General features: G+C 36.8%; 1 protein-coding gene across 1 annotated transcript in view; it reads right to left on the reverse strand.

Moving 5' to 3' along the window:
• Positions 1-8,255: 8,255 nt before the first annotated feature.
• The window catches only part of LOC120625980 (protein CBFA2T3), a 42,418-nt gene continuing 33,186 nt past the window's right edge, over positions 8,256-17,487 (reverse strand). The window contains exons 7-11 of the mRNA XM_039893265.1: positions 15,842-16,009; positions 13,229-13,353; positions 12,499-12,663; positions 9,920-10,027; positions 8,256-8,636 (exon numbers count right to left, since the gene is read on the reverse strand). Of these exons, the coding sequence (XP_039749199.1) occupies positions 8,316-8,636; positions 9,920-10,027; positions 12,499-12,663; positions 13,229-13,353; positions 15,842-16,009 (887 nt within the window). The 3' untranslated portion in view covers positions 8,256-8,315. The remainder of the gene's footprint in view (positions 8,637-9,919; positions 10,028-12,498; positions 12,664-13,228; positions 13,354-15,841; positions 16,010-17,487) is intronic.

The raw sequence follows: 17,487 nt of genomic DNA on the forward strand, positions 1-17,487 counted from the left end.
GCCCCCGTAAGTGAAACGAAGTTCTAACCACTCAGTCGCGTGCACTTCATACATGCACAAAAGAACTGCTTACCCTAAAATTAATATATAACTCTTGTAGGAGGAGGATTTTTGCCATTTATGCTATTCCTGCTGTATGTTTACCCTGGTAAGAAACCCAGTGCACGCCACTGTAACCACTATGCTATTATCACATCCGATTCATCCGATAACATCCTCCGTATTACTAAACCGACATCAAGCTAAGAGTAGGTTTTCAAATTCGGACTATGAATTAATTGACCAATCGGACGCGACAGTGCGAGTGGACAGAGCTCGTCGGAGTTGGAGTAAACTGCGAGTCTCATAATTTTTTATTTTTTTATTCCACTACGAGTAAGCCCTTGACTGCAATCTCACCTGATTGTAAGTGATGATGCAATCCAAGATGGTAACGGGCTAGCCTGTTAGGGCTATGGCAGTTATACAAAACCCATATTCCTTATCGGTTTTTACGCGATAACGTACCGGAACTGGTTGTTTGGCACTAGCCACGGCCGAAGCCTCCCAGACCAGAGAAAATTTAGAAATTTCTAACCTTCCAGTTAAAACCACAGCGCTGAACGATGCGCCATTGAAGTCATCAATTATTGATGAATTAACCAATTGCGATAAAACTTGATAGGTATATACATAGCTGGTACTTTCTTAGGCGGAATCTAAACGTACGCGGGTGAAGCCCCGGGACTTAGCTAGTATTAATATAAAGGAAAGTAATACTTTATTTCGGGTTAATGTAAAGTCAAAACGAGTAAATCTTCCGAAGAAGAGGGTAGCACAGACGTTGTTGCCAGATGAAAGGAGGTAACCAAATGTTTGAAATATCCGATCCAGTGACAGCGTCGCTGGCGGCCATGTTGGCGGGACAAAGCGAGTCATACGTCACGTTTGACGGTAACTTTACAAAGATACGAAGACGCGTCCGATTTTGTGACAGGATTGCTTAACTTTTAATGTTTTTGTTTATTCATTCAAAATGGCGGAGGATCTGAATTCCCTATGTTTTTGATGTTTTGACTTTTCCACCGGCTTACAGGCCGAAATACCTCTTTTTTCTGTTTATAAAATTTAGTCAACATTGTAAAGATTAAATTGCTACGATTGCTGCAAAATAGACCTAAAATAATAGTCGAAGGTTTGTACAAATATTGCACGAAACATCTAAAAATATAAATTACTCTTAAGTAACTAAAATGTTATAAATTACAAAGATAATTCAAGGATTTTGTGTGTATTTGCTAATTACCTCTGATCCATCGTGGCCCATGCATGTGCCCGCATTCGATCAAATCCGTGTGTCAGAAAGAAAGTCATTCTAAGTAGTTAGATTGAGCACTAAAATTTACATTTTAACGATCAATAAAGAGTAGGGGGAAGTCCCGTAACGTCCTGACATTCCTGGATTTTCAGATGCCTACCTGGATTATTTAAGATCCCGGATATATTGAAAGGACGGGTGCTAGGGATTTCAAATGACGTATGTCCGGTACTAGATGCCACTTCCGGAGGTTGCAATTCTTTTCATCCAAGTTTGATCTTGGTTTCTAAATATAATTATACAGAAGTTGCATTTTTGTTAATTTATATCGTTTATTTAAGCAAACATTCTTTTCCATCCTTGTATTGACTTTATTAATTAAAAAACAACGTCATACTTTTCGCAATACTTTTGATTTTATTAACTGAAAATCTTTGGGGTCCGCCACAGGAGGATATCCCCCTATATGGCATTAAAGTCACAGTCAAAAGTATCTTTAATCAAGTAGGCCTATAAATGGCACTTTAGTTACGTACATTACATGAAAAATGTGTCCATGTTAGTGGGAGGATGGCGATAACCATAATCGTAAACTTAATTAAAGCCACGAGGGTTCCAAACGCGTCCTGGTCTAAGAAGAATCCCACAACAAACTTAGCCGGATTTTATTGTTATCACCATGTCACATTGCCATTTAAAATTATTAGAAGAGCATCCGAGTTAGAGCAGTAATTCACACCTTGACCTAAGATTGCTTAGTTCTTTATACTATAATAGGGCTTTTCTATAAGCTTACGTTTAATACAAACTTTGAACATTTTAAGAGGCATCTCCAAGATGTCAATGGGTAGTTTATTGTAAAACTGTATGCAATATCCTTTAACCAAATTATGAATTTTATGTAACCTATTATATTGCACTGTAAGTTTATTCTTACTTCTAATGTAAAAAATATTGTTTTACAAAAACTGACCCAACCATCCCATGTTCCATATAAAAACGAAGCCTCGAGTTACAGATTATCTGTTATGTGGCATCTAGAGTACGAACTGTGCTCAGACTATCGCTTACCATCAATTCGCAGGACATTTAATTAATCTGTCACTCGAAGTCGAAAATTGGAATGTTTTCTAATTTCACATTCGGGATGTGCTCGGCATCGGCGTAGAGTTGACATGTGATTAAAACGGCCGGTGAGAGCGTAGCTTTACTTCGAGTGTGGCGGTCTGCTTGCGACGTGCTGGAGTGACCATGCGGCATGAAAATGTGAGAAAGTGTCTCTTTTTATAACTGATACACTTGATGGGAGGTGAAAGACCGTCGCTTATAAACAGGGCAACAGTTGACAGGGCATGCTAGGAACATGTCCTTCAACGTGCCACCCTGTGTCCGTCAATCTGAGGCGTAGGTGCTCAAAATTCTTTTATATCAAGTAGGCCTAATGTAAGCACTTTTGAAACATCAAGTCTGTCTGTTAGTAGTGACTCTACCACCGGTTCGGAAGGCAGATTCTACCGAGAAGAAGCCGGCAAGAAACTTAGCAGTTGCTCTTTTTCAACATCAACTATTTACATTTTACATTTTAATATTTTAATATTTTTGATGCTTCCAAGCAAACTTGACATTATGAAATTCATCACTTGTATATTAACCTCGCTGTAATAAATGTGCTTTAATACATTCTTTAAACTTATCATTGTTAGGTCCAAAATTACCTTAGGAATCATATTATAAAAGCGTATACTCAATCCCACAAATGACTTCTATACCTTTCGCAGACGATACGCAGATTACATTAATTTATGACCATTTCTTGTAAGTCGGCTGTTTATATGTTAAGCCTCATTCAGCTGATGACACCCTTCGGACCGGAACGCAGCACCGCAACAATGCTGCTTAGCGGCAGAAATAAGCATGGTGGTAGTACTTTCTAGAACGAGCTCTGTTACAAATAGCTCTTCACTATTACTTATATTTTTAGACGTTCAATATTGTGGGCATACATCAACCAGTATTGGAGCAACGTGGTCGGTTAAATTAATAGTAGAATAATAATTGAATTAATTTGCGTTTAGAAATATTAATAATTTTTATTTAGTTTCAAATTTACACTGCAAACAAAAGACGTGAAAGATTAAAAAAAAGTATGTCCGCATAGACGCAACTGCTTGGTGGCCGTATAAAATTTAATTTCATGTGGACCGAGAGTGGACATGTGACATGACAACCAACAACTGCGCCGACTTTGAAAGCCCTTTGTGACACTTCTCTGTGTGACATGATGTGATCCGTGACAGGTGACGTGCGGCGACACGCTAACGTTTTGAGCCAATGCACTTGTCGAAAATCCTTTGTATACCCAAATGTACTAAAATCTCTTTTCTTACAAAAACGTGGCTGTATTAGCGAATTACATAGTTACAAATTATACAATCAAAAATAGAAAAGTAAAGAGTATCTATACATTAATACGTAAAGCAACAAACCGTAAATTGTGTAGGAGTGTAGAAAGCTCGTTCTTGTTAGTCGTTGCGATTTCAAACTGGATGAAACCAAAAAATAAGTTCATTGAGACACATCACTTAAATGACAGACAGACTGAGATAAAAATAATACATACAATATAATTGATTTTTTTAACCTATTCTAGTTACCATGGAAAATAAATAATAAACCTTACATTTATCCTAATAGTTCTGATACTCTACATCCACCTCAATCTCTCGTAGGCTACTTTTCAGAAGTTACACTTCTGCCGTGTTGGAATAAATTGCACAGGTTTTTTTTTAATTATGTATGAAAATACATTAAATCAATAAAACAACATACGCTACCATGTATTTCACACACACGCATATTATAATACCCAGTCTTTTTCAGTAGTGAGAGACAAGTAACAATGTAGTCTTGGCCGAATCAGGCATTATAGAAGTATAATCTTTGACAGCGGAATTTTAATAATTTTCAAATTTTTTATGATTGAATTTCGACCACTAGGCGACGACCACTAGTAATGTAAATTATAACACTAATAATGTAAAAGATACCTTTGGCTGGCACAGGTTGTTTCATCATTTATTTATTTTATTTTATTTATTTTCATTAGGACTATCAACAAAATTACATGTATTACAGTTATGGATAAAGCTAGCCTAAGGTTACTGATTAGATATAAGTAAATTCACTTATCAGTAGTCACAGCATGCACTGGTACTTAATGCATTTAAAATACAAGAATTTAGATGACAGATTTAAACTACCTCAAACTCAGTACAAGTAACATGAATAAAAGACATATATGCATTTTGTGTTGATCATTGAATTTTTTTTTGACTGCAATCTCACCTGGTGGGAAGTGTTGATGCAGTCTAAAATGGTAACGGGCTAACCTGTTAGGGAGTATGGTCGTCATATCTGTAATCGGTTTCTACGTGACATCGCACCGGAACACTAAATCGCTTAGCGGCACGTCTTTGTCTGTAGGGTAACTAGCCACGGCCAACCCTCCCACCAGACCAGAGAAAATTTAGAAATTATAAATTCCCAATTTGCCCCTGCCGGGAATCGAACCTGGGACGGGTTCGACTCCTTCTTTAATTCACAGCGCACACCGTTGCGCTGTCGCGGTTTTGTGCGAAAGCGTTCCCGTGGCCCTGCCACCAGGCCAGGACCAGGACTTGTTGGAACACCGTGAGGTTTTAGCGGGTACTAGACCGACATAACCACCGTGCCTCCCACGGGGAGGTACGGGACGTTACGGTGGTATCCATAAGAATTTCCCCCCGAAAAAAAAACAAAAAGGGAGGAATTCGAAAGGTCGCTTTACACCCACCATGCTACATTTCATTACCCTATGACATTTCACAAAACTTTCTGTGGGATTTGTTTAGCATTACATTATTTTATAGTATTACATTATTTTGATTTGCAATGTAAGCGCAAAATAGTTTTTTTTTTTTTTTACGATAGAAAACTCTAAAACTATCAGTGTTTTTCAACTATATAATGTATGTATTATACGTATTTGAATCACTCATCACATCAACTCATTACCAGTCCACTACAGAGCACGGGCCCCCTCCCACAATGAGAAAGGGTTAAGGCCGTAGTCCAATACGGTGCGCACATAACTATCCCAGTGCTCATTTGTGGACTCCACACACCTTTGAGAACATTATGTAGATCTCTCAGGCATGCAGGTTTCTCTAAGTGCGGATTGGCGGACTCCACATACCTTTGAGAACATAATGTAGAAATCTCAGGCATGTATGTAGGTTACCTCACGATTTTTCCTTCACCGTCGAAGCAAGTGATATTTTTAACTACTTAAAACGCACATAACTTAGAAAAGTTGAATGTGTGTGCTGGGATTCGAACTCGGCTCCCCGAAAGTAAAGTCGAGCTCCTACCCACTGCGCTATCACCGCTTCAGAGCCTTAAGGCCCCTAAATTAAGTGATTTGAATTTTAGGAAATAAAACAGCCAAAATACATTTTCTAACTTTTAATATATTTCGTGAACTAGACATAGATACAACGTACGGAATGAATTCGTTAGTTATTTAATATATTATCATTGCTATTATATACACATAGTTACTTAACTTTTACTTAACAATTATTAAATTCGAAAATTTACAATCATTAGTTATAATTTAATATTGCACACCGTTAGAAGAATACCTTAATTAAACATAATATTAATTTGATCAAAATGTATTTAGATAATAATCAATATTTTATTTTTATTGAGGTAAAAAACTTTAAAGTAGACAACAGACAATCCTGTGCGATATGCATAGTATGCCTTAAAATATTTTCTTCTGTATCTTTCATCATCATTACATCAAGCCATTACCGACCCTCTACAGAGCACGGGTGTCCTCATTATGTGGAACTCTCAGGCATGCAGGTTTCTTCACGATGTTTTCCTTCACCGTAGAAGCAAGTGATATTTTAGTTACTTAGAACGCAGATAACTTAGAAAAGTTAGAGGTGCGTGCTGGGATTTGAACTCTGCCCCCAAGTGAAGACCAGCTCCTACCTAATGCGCTATCACCGCTTCTTTATCTTTAACGTATTATGATACTTACCCGTTTGTTTTGTTAAAGAGGCGATTATTGGAGCTTTTAATTCTCAACTTTGCTTTAACATCACTAAAAATGATAAGACTACCTATTATTATTGGGTATTGTTCTGAATTTATCTACATATATACAATTGTGCTGTTCTTTTAACTATTTTGCTTGATATTATTTATTATATATATTTTGTATGTGATATTATTTAAGTATATATTGTAATAATACCATTCAAGTGTGCCGTATCCGGTATCCGCCATAAGAAACGCAAGTTTACGTGCGAAGCGAACGAGCTCATGAATGCCTTTGACAGGAACGAATCTTCCCTGGTAAAATACAATGGAATTTCCCGTGAGTCAAAGGAACTTTCATAATTACGACAATGTATATATTAATATTTTATCTATCACGTAGTATAGGAACTAAATGCTATACATACTAACACCTACATCATGGCACAAAATATATTTACATGATATTAAAGAGTAACTGAAATCACCATTTACTATAATAACTAGGCTTCTAGTTTTCAGATTGGACGTATTTTTGGTGCGTAAGTGCTTTGCAAGTTTCTACTTATTTTGTTTTATGATTATTAATTAAAATAAGAAAATGCAATAGTATAATTATTTTCGAATTCTATAACAATAATTTATTAAAATATTTATCATTAATAATGTGACAAATGTGTGTGATTTTTTTTTTAATGATAATACATTTAAATATTTTGTTACTAAAACATTATACATATTTACGAGCTACAATACATATTATAACTTATCTATTTAATAATATATATATTTAAAATATCTATTTAAATCTAGAAATAATTTACATTGAATTAAATAAATAACTTATTCACAAAATAATACAATGTTACTCCATTATGTTAAAAGAAAAATAAATACATGGGTATTTTATAAAAACAAAAATTATATTATGTACATTTTAAAATGATCAAATTAATCAATACTTCTTAGTCTTTATTTTAAAGCGAAGGCCAATTTAAGCTGAGCTGCTGCGATCGACCAATCAGAAGTCTTTCTCAAATATGCGCGCCTCTTGATTGGTCAGCTTATTTTTATCTTCGCTTTAATACTGTGTGTATACACCAGCACAGATAACACACTAATACCTTCTACATACCAATTAGGTGTTATAATCAGGCATTTTAACCGTAAATGATGAAGGATACTATTTTTCGTAAGAGAGAACCCATAAAGCTTAGCATTTGAGATAAATTATTAAATTTATATATACCGGGAGAACGTTTTATGGACGCACCGGGACTTCTCATGTATATCATAAACTGACGCTCGCATGCTAATTCTCTAGCATCAGATTTTATTATTTTATTTGATAATAATAAATAATAAATAAATAAAATAATAATAACAAAATGAATTGTTATCTTAAAAACTATTTATACAGTGAATGTCAAATTTAACGGTAATTTTTTTATTAAAATTTTATACAATAAAAATGTACCCAATATAGAATGAGGCTCCTACATGCTAGACTCTATGAAAAAGGTAAAATTATCAATCGAGAATTTGAAGCCCCCTTAAATTGCTGCTCCGGACTTATTCCCTGGTGTGCTAAGGCTACAGAGAGGTTTAACAAGTCTAAGTTACGTCATGACAAGCGAAGACGAGACCTCCGGCTTTTTTTGACGCTGGATAAACGTTGATTAATAAAATCTCACACATACAAACGTATATATACTTTACATTATATTATTTACACAGATCTAGGATATCCTATTATTAATAGTAATGCTACTATCCTTATACTACAATGTGCTGAGTCAATATTCCTGCTATTTTCTATAATAAACAAAATTAACTCACACCACTTCCAAAATGCACTTTAAGCAGTTCATCTCCTAATCTTCCGTGGAAACTTGATGGTGTTACCCAAAAAGTCCTTATTGAGACGTCATTTTTTCCCCCCAATACCTCCAATTAGTCCCTGCGCCGTGGAAAGAGTTGCCAGTGCGATCCTCTCAGAGCTTGAACTTAAGCTTCTCTCTTGAGTTGTGAGACTAGTTGTGAGTAGCCTCTCGGCGGAGTTCAGGGTTGTTAGTGACAGCCGGTTGTCTTGCCGCTCGGTGTTGGTGGCTACGGGGAGGGTTTGGGTGGTTGTTATCGGCGTGGTTGAGCGGGTTAGCGGTTTCGCGAGGGTTGGTTGCTGCTGACTGGTTGTTGGGGGTGAGGTCCGCAAGAGGGCGGTTGGTTTCTGATCGCGGCCGCTGCATACCTGCAAAAGTTTGTAATTATTTTAGTAACTAAGTACCGAGTCATTATTGGCATAATCAAAAGTTATGTGGTTGTTCTTTCAATCTTTGTGCGAGTAGGTGCTGCGTTGCAATCCAAACAAGTGTTGCTTCCTGCGCATTGTTGCTCTATTATGAAAACTTTTGGACCCGTGCGACTTCGTCCGCGAATGAGTCGAGTTAAAAAATTGTCCAATATAAATGATTCCGAGATTACAATACAAATGAATCCTAGCTAGATCGATGTATCGCCCCCGAAACCCCATGTATACTAAATTTCAAGAAAATCGTTGGAGCCGAATCCGAGATTCCATTTATATATATATATTCATCGATAAAACACGAATAAAATGACATTTTCTAAAAATGTATCCTAGCTAGATCGATTTATCGCCCCCGAAACCCCTGTATACTAAATTTCATGAAAATCGTTGGCAAGCTTAATTTGCTCTACTCCACAAAAAGCAGGAGAATCTGTATGGTGTAGTTATAATTTCTTTAATACTTATTCTCCACACAAAACAAATCTTCGGCAATGTACCCTCTTCGCACGTTTCGCTCCGAAACCGGAGCATCCTCAGAAGATGTTGCCTTAAAATGAATAATTGTACAGAGTATGACGCTGGAATAAATTATAAATTACGCCATACAGATTCTCCTGTTTTTCGCGGAGTATAGCAAATTAAGCTTAATTTTCATAATATATCTTTGACCTCCGCAAAGTAACGCATGCTTCTATCCAATTGTTGCTCTGTATAGACGATGGTTTACCACTTACCATCAGATGGGCTATTTGCATGGTCTATAATATAATAATATATATTAATTATAGAAAAAAAACAAGTGTCTTAAGCTTGAGGTTTTCGTTAATAAATTCTATGATGACGCGTTCTATTTTGTTTTATTCAACTCTCTTTACCGAGAACCGTTACACTGGTTAACCTGATGTTAAGGTATCGCTCTAAGTGTCCTATTATTTGTGCTGGTAAACTGCGGGTGACACTTCGGGAATTTTTCCTGCGGTCAGCAGTTAGCAGCACTACGGGAGGGAATGCCCACCTGGTGGTGGTTCTCTCAGTCTTTGTGCTGGTAAACTGCGGGTGACACTTCGGGAATTTTTCCTGCGGTCAGCAGCCAGCAGCACTACGGGAGGGAATGCCCACCTGGTGGTGGTTATCTCAGTCTTTGTGCTGGTAAACTGCGGGTAACACTTCGGGAATTTTTCCTGCGGTCAGCGGCCAGCAGCAGTACGGCAGGGAATGCTTACCTGGTGGTGGTTCTCCCAGTCTTTGTGCTGGCAGAAGGCCCCGCAGTAGCGCGCCGCGTTGCAACCCGAGCACGTCTCTTGCGCCTTGCGGCCGCAGTTCCAGCAGCACTGTGAGGGACAGTTCAGTTAGTTTATTTATAACTAGCGGACCTCGCGACTTCTACTCTCTAAGACGGCCGATTGGCGCAGTTTGCAGCGACCCTGCTTTCTGAGCCCAAGGCCGTGGGTTCGATTCCCACTACTGTAAATGTTTGTGTGATGAGCATGAATGTGTTCTGGGTATTGATATGTATTTTCTAAGTATTTATGTATATAATTCATAAAAATATTCATCAGGCATTTAGTACCCATAACACAAGCTACGCTTACTTTGGGGCTAGATGGCGATTAGTGTATTGTCGTAGTATGTTTATTTATTTATTTATCTAGACTCTCGACTATGACTTTACATAGTAATATACGACATTTACAAATAGTCGTATATTACTAGGTAGAGTCACTACAAACATTCATATTTCACGTTTCAAAAGTGCTTATAAAGTTGGCCTCTTGAAATAAATTTTGAATTTTAGTGTCGCGGACTGTTTTTAGAACTTCAATGAAAAAAATCCGACAATTCCGACTTAATTCCGTCGTTTTTGCGTTACGTTTACCGTTCACCCATCGCACGCATCGAAATGTCACAAAAAATATATTTTTTGCAGTTTTGCAACAAATCTCATTGATGATCGTGGTAGCAATATCGTAGCGTGATATAGCCGACACTACAAACACATACAAAAATCCGATTTGAAACCGCAGTTCCTGAGACTAGCGCGTTTAACCAAACGAATTCAAAGCTTTATATCATACTAGCTGTTGCCCGCGACTTCGTCTGCGTTTGATTTTGTTTTTTGATGTGGCTTTTAATTGAGTTGTAGTTCTAAAAAAATTTAAGTATTCAGTATCGCTAAGGGAGGGGTTTGCTGCTGTCCGCTAAGGAGCTCTGTCCTCTATCTCCAACCACATTCATCAGATCTACATAGTTTGGGCAATATTAAACACATATTATAACCTCTATAGTACAAAAATAATTATTTAAATCGGTTATAATTTGTCGGAGTTATGGTGTAAAATCGTCAAACACTCATCCCCTCTCGCAAAGGAACTGAGCTTAATGTCGGGATAAAAAGTATCCTATATTACTTCTAACACTTCCAAGAATATGTGTAAAAAGTTTGTGATGATCGGTTTAGTAGTTTTTGCGTGAAAGCGTAACAAACAAACTTACATTCACATTTATATAGTAAGTAGGGTAGGGATAGCTGACCCGTGCCCACTTCATTGGACGTTTAACATTTTTACTTACGAGTATATTAAAATTATGAGTGTGGTTCTGAATGCTATGATTTATTTCCCGACTTTCACAAGAAGGCTTATATTAATTTACCTATTACAACGTGTCAGTCTCTTACAATTTGAATTCTTGATAAATATCCAGTGAAAAGTGATACATTTTAAGTTTTGGAGGTGGGCGTGATCACTGTTACGCAGTTTCATACTTTTACAGTGATTATCGTTCCATTCGGTTAGCGGTTATGTTATTGTTCACAAATAAATAAATAAAATAAAAGAAAGATCACAAACCTCTTTATAATATTAGTATAGATTAATTATTGATTTTAAGCAATTAAAATAAATAATAATAATAATAATAAAATTGTCTTTATTGTGTCTCATTTACAACGGATTCTGATAATCTAAGGAACAGTAACAATTGCATTAGTTAAAAACTGTGTTACAGCTATTAACGCCCACCTCCGGGTTTGCTTATTTTTATACAAAAATACTAAAACAAAGAAAAATTAAAATATTACTACTAAAACGATACAATTTACAATTTAATAATGTACGTGTTCGTGTATGCGTACGTGTGCGACAATGTGTTTATGTGTGTGTGTGTGTGTGTGTGTGTGTGTGTGTGTGTTTGCGTGCGTGTGTGCGTGTGTGTGTGTGTATGAGTGTTGCGTGTTTTTGAGTATGTTTTGCAAGCAAGATCTGCAAGGTTAGTGTCTTTAATTTGAAGTTTGATTGAAATATCATATCACTTGCTTCAACGGTGAAGGAAAACATCGTCATGAAACCTGCATGCCTGACAGTTCTCCATCATGTTTCCAAAGACCTGTGGAATCCATCCTTCTCATTGTGGGAGCTATTGGCGTATTTGTAAAAATCCAAATCAAATTTAATAAAATATCTGTCAAATATGAATTTATAGTTATCAAAAAAATAATTATTTACCCATGTTATAAAATTAATGTAACATTATATAACGTATTTTGTATTTACTGTTAAAGATTTTTCAGCACCAAGAGTTAGGTTAGGTTATACGTTAACCCGTCGATAACTGTTATGTTTAGTTACTTGTGGTATTAGCCCGCATTGGAGCAGCGTGGTAGGTCAATGCTGTAAAACCTATGAGAGACAAGGTATGTGAAGTTGTTCACATACCTTGTCTCTCATAGGTGTACGTTAGAACGGGGACGTTAGAAGTCCTCCACCACCTACCACCAGGTAAAATAGAATATATAGAGGCATACGTTCTGTTGTCCGGCGGCACTGGGGCTGAGGTCGCGGCCGGGCGGCGGCGAGTGGCGCCGCTCCCCGCGCTCCAATTTCCCGCGCTCGGCGGCCACCAGCTCCAACGCCCTGCCCTCCGCCGCGCCCACCGCCCTCTGCAACTCCAGCAGAGCTTGGCGCTTCACCTGCCAGCCAAATATGAATGAATTAATAAATGAATGAACAATCAATTTCAATATCCTGTCTGAAAGTTTCGCAAGTAACTGACATCAGTGGCCTGCACTTCATACATGCACAAAAGCACTGCATACCCAAATGAACTTTTCAGGGTTTTTTCTTCATTCGTTTTAATCTTTTTAAATATTGCATAGAAGTAGGCGTTACTTTTCGGAAATCCATGATATGCTATAAAATAATATATAAAGCTTAATTTACTATAGCAAATCAAATTAATTTGACTTCAAAATTAATAATTGTTAAGTGAAAAATTGACAACAATTATTCATTGTAAAGTCAACATCTCCCGAGGATGCTCCGGTTTTGGAGCGAAACGTGCGTAGAGGGTACATTGCCGAAGATCTGTTTGGTGTGGAGTATAAGGATTGAAGAAATTATAAATTACACCATACAGATTCTCCTGCTTTTCGCGGAGTATACCAAATTAAGCTTAATTTTCATAATATTTCATGTTTTCAACATAGATTTACACCTTTTGGTGTGACTGAAGGTGACGTGGAATCACTAACTGACCTGGTTCACAGCATCTTCAGCTCGTCTTCTCACCTCGGCCACCTTTTCTTCAGTTTGTCGCACGGCCGTTGCCATGATCTCACTCGCTGCCCTTTTGATGTCGTTGCTTTCCGGCGGCTCTACTCCTGAAACACGGTGACTATTTAATCATCATCCCATTGCAGAGCATACGTCTCTCCTGTTATAGAAGGGAGAGATGTATAGTTTAGACCAAAGAATATAAGAACATACAGAACCCTCATTCAGTCATTATTGCATGCAGTGCATTGTGTCCAAAAACAGTGAAAATGCCGCGCGTAATAAAGACTGCGTTTTCGATTTGACGTTTTCTGTAGTGTTGTATATATTAAACGTTTAAATATATACAACACTACAGAAAACTTTAAATTAAATGAATGTTTTTCAGTGTCTGGGTGTTTATATATGTATTTTATAAGTATTTATGTGTATTACTTATTCATAAAAATATTCATCAGTCATCTTAGTACTCATAACACAAGCTACGCTTACTTTGGGGCTAGATAGCGATGTGTGCATTCTCGTAGTATATTTATATTTATTTATAAACGTAAGCTTATAGAAAAGTCAAATTATAGTATTAATGACTATGACAACGATAAAAATGCTTGGGTGTAATTTATTGCTCTAACCAGGTTGCTTCTTTAATAGTTTTATGTTATATTTTACATATAATCTACTCATCAACGCCATCTATGTGCCTATTTGAATAAAGAAATATTTGACTTTGACTTATAACTTAACACATTGTTAAGGGTTAAAAAAAAATTAAAATGCATAAATTTCAAGGCATAGGATAAAGTCTTAGTTTTGATCCCCATAATAAGAGTAGCTTTTAGCAGCCGATAAAGCATTTGTGCTCTCTCTTTACTTTCTTATGAATTAAGAAAGGTTCCTGAAAATAAACGCTCGGACTGTGCGTAGTTCAGAGTAGTTACAAAATGGTTCCAAACACTTTAAGAACAGTAGAGAAGAATAAACTTACAGATGCAATATACTAGGTTACATACAGTTCATAATTCGTTTAAAGGAAATAACAATTACATACAATTCTACATTAAACTACCCATTGACATCTTGGAGATGTCTCTTTAAAAGTTCAAAGTTTGTATTAAACGTAAGCTTAACCGATAAAAAAGCTTGGGTGTGAATTATTGCTGTAAACAGTGTATTAGAGCATTAATAAATTTAAATGTCGTTGTGAGATGGTGATAACAAAAAAAAACACCCGGCTAAGTTTGTTGTGGGCTTTTTCTTAGACCAGGACGCTTTGGATCCCTCGTAGCTTTAGTTTTAAGTTTACGAATGTGGTTATCGCCATCATCTCACTACCGTGTAATTCTTATGTACGCATCAAAAGTGCCACCTGTGGGCCTACTTGAATAAAGATATTTTTGACTTTGAAGTTAGAAGAGCACTTTTACGTGTAGTACCATTTGCTATTTAGTTTGGAAAAACTCCAGGTATCTTCTAACGCGACAGTAAGATAGGAGTGCATGGCGCAGAGAGTCTTGGTCTCCGAAGCCGATGTAAGGTTGCCCCTAATGAAGGAAGGAAGGAAGAAGAATGAGGAAAGAAATATCGTTGCTAATATGTTAAATGCATGAATGCTCCATCGGTGCCTGTGATAAGGTCAACATGAACAAAACATTTAGAATTTGAATTTGCCGCAATGACTATTGAGTGGCATCGACACTCCATTTTCCTTCTTATTGTGTAAACAATCTTTTAAATTCTTTTTAGTGTAAATTCAAAAATGTTTTATTTATGTAGACACAGGCAATTATGAAGCGTTCATACATTTAACATGTTACTACTAATGTTCGGTGATGGTGATAACTGCATTCGTTAACTTAAAAATAAAGTTAAAGGAGGGTTCTAAATGCGCCCTGGTTCCAAACCCCAAACAAAGTTGGCCAGTTTTTTTTGTTATCACCAAAATGTAAAGATCGTTTTCAGCCGACTTCGAAATTTGAAAAGGCGGAGGTTCTCAATTCGACTTAATGTTTTTTTTGTAGATATATTTGTTACGCGATTACTCCGCCAATTATGAACCGATTTTGATCATTATTTATTAATTTGGTATGTTATACCTCAGAGGTGGTCCCATTTTAATTTGGTTAAGATCTATTCGAGGGATCTTTGAGAAATCGATAGCTCAAATAGAGAAAAGATACATCAAATATTATGGGGACCCCTATAGAAGACATAAGTAATGTAGAAGTTACATCTACGTTTACATTTTACTTGGCACCGACTTTAAAATCTTGTAGAAATAATTTATTTCTTGTTTATTTGTGTAACATTGTCGGTTTTTTTGTCAATTTTTTTTTAGATTGTGATTTAAAGAATCATCATCATCATATCAACCAATTACCGGCCAGCAACAAGTCACAGGGCTCCCAGAATAAGAAGGGGTTGAGGCCGTAGTCCACCACGCTTGCCCAGTTCGGATTGGTGGACATAAAGAATATCTCTTTATATTTTATTAGACGATTTTTTTTCTATTTTCAAAGCATTCTTTAGGTGCACTAAAAGAAATGAAATTGCGTACATAGCATGGCAAGTTAGAAAAAATAGACTCTAGTAACATACCTCTCTGTTGGAGTATGGCCAGCGCGCGTTTTGTCTTCTCCACCATGCTGAGGATGCAGTTCAGCATCGTGTTGATGTTCTTCCACTCGTCGTCACTCTTCAGCAGCGCCGGTCGGGGCTCCGCGAAGGGCGCGTTCATGGCGGATACGTCGCGCACTGTTATACCACCTGGGAAACCACAATATTCGAGAACATCAATAACCTATAACAGTCCAATCAGCAATGGCGGGCACTGGGTTTCTTACCAGGGTATGCATACAGCAGCAAAATTGCATACGAGTTGTATTTAAATTTTGGGGTAGGCAGTGCTTTTGTGCGTGTATGAAGTGCACGCCACTGCCAATCAGTTAGGCTGCACTAAAGACATCCTGTTTAAAGTTTACTCAAACAATAAAGTACCATATGCGGAACTGGTTTTATGAATATTACTAGTTGCAACGCAATCATTATTTTTCAGAGCTTCGCTCAGTCACACATCCTATTTTGTATGCGGCTTTAAAAAAGCGATGAATACCGGTGTACAGATAAACCCAATTGGGTTTTTGTTGCGCCGTTATAGAAGTAGTAGTATTATATTTATTTAAAAATATATATTTTTCATTAAATAAATAATAAATAAAGGCCTCTCCCAACGGGAGGGTTTGCCCATAATCACCAAGCTGTGCGTCTGCCCAAAAACCCGTCTGGGTTTATAATCGCAGTAGATAGTACAGGCGCTGGCGCGTTATTTTTTTATAGTTATAATTGAAGAAACAAGCACATGGCTAACCTAATGCTTAAAAATTTTAATTAAAAAAAATATATATATCCTTATAATTTCACTTAAATTTTATTTTTATTCTATTTTTTATTTTTATAAAATTATAAACCTTGTTAATTACTTTGTAAAATATTTTCAAACATACATTTTATGAGGCAGTTGTTAAATACAACTAAATGCCTTATAAAATGTTTTAATTTTGAAATTATTTGCAAACATTGTGATACCACACGAGCAAATATCATCTAATCAACTTTACTAAAAATATGAGTACAGAACATTCAGTTTGTCAATAATATTAAATGTTGACCTCAACAAGGTGTCGAACTGCTGTCTGCGGTGGGGTTTAGCGTGCGACCGACGAGAAGGCTCTTGTGCTAACGGGCATTCATTCTTTCATTCATTTATTCACGTATTGTGATTGACGTAAGACGCACCACAACAGCGTAGCGTAAACTTAATCTTTGCTCGAAAAATCACTGCACAACAATAGTTCAGGCCAAAATAAACCATAAAACGATACGAACTAGTTACATTGCGGAATAACTGACAAAACGCGTGTACATTTTTAGGGTTGGCTTGCACGAGACGTTGCTTGCACCATTTCCCAAACCGAATATCGAATTGTAACGAATTTATAACTTCGCCACTGGATACATACTCGGCGATGGAGAGAAACAGGCCTGAAATTGTTATAGTCTCGTTGCTTTGTCATGTGGACATCTACACAGGTTAGGCCTTTCCTCATTGTCTTGGGGAGCTCGTTGTTTCAAAATTCAAAATTCATTTATTTCAAGTAGGCCTAATATAAGCACTTTTGAAACGTCAAGTCTGTCTGTATGTAGTGACTCTACCAACGGTTCGGAAGGCAGATTTACCGAGAAGA

The sequence above is a fragment of the Pararge aegeria genome, chromosome 1 (assembly GCF_905163445.1).
Source record: "Pararge aegeria chromosome 1, ilParAegt1.1, whole genome shotgun sequence".
Classification (NCBI taxonomy): Eukaryota; Metazoa; Arthropoda; class Insecta; order Lepidoptera; family Nymphalidae; genus Pararge; species Pararge aegeria.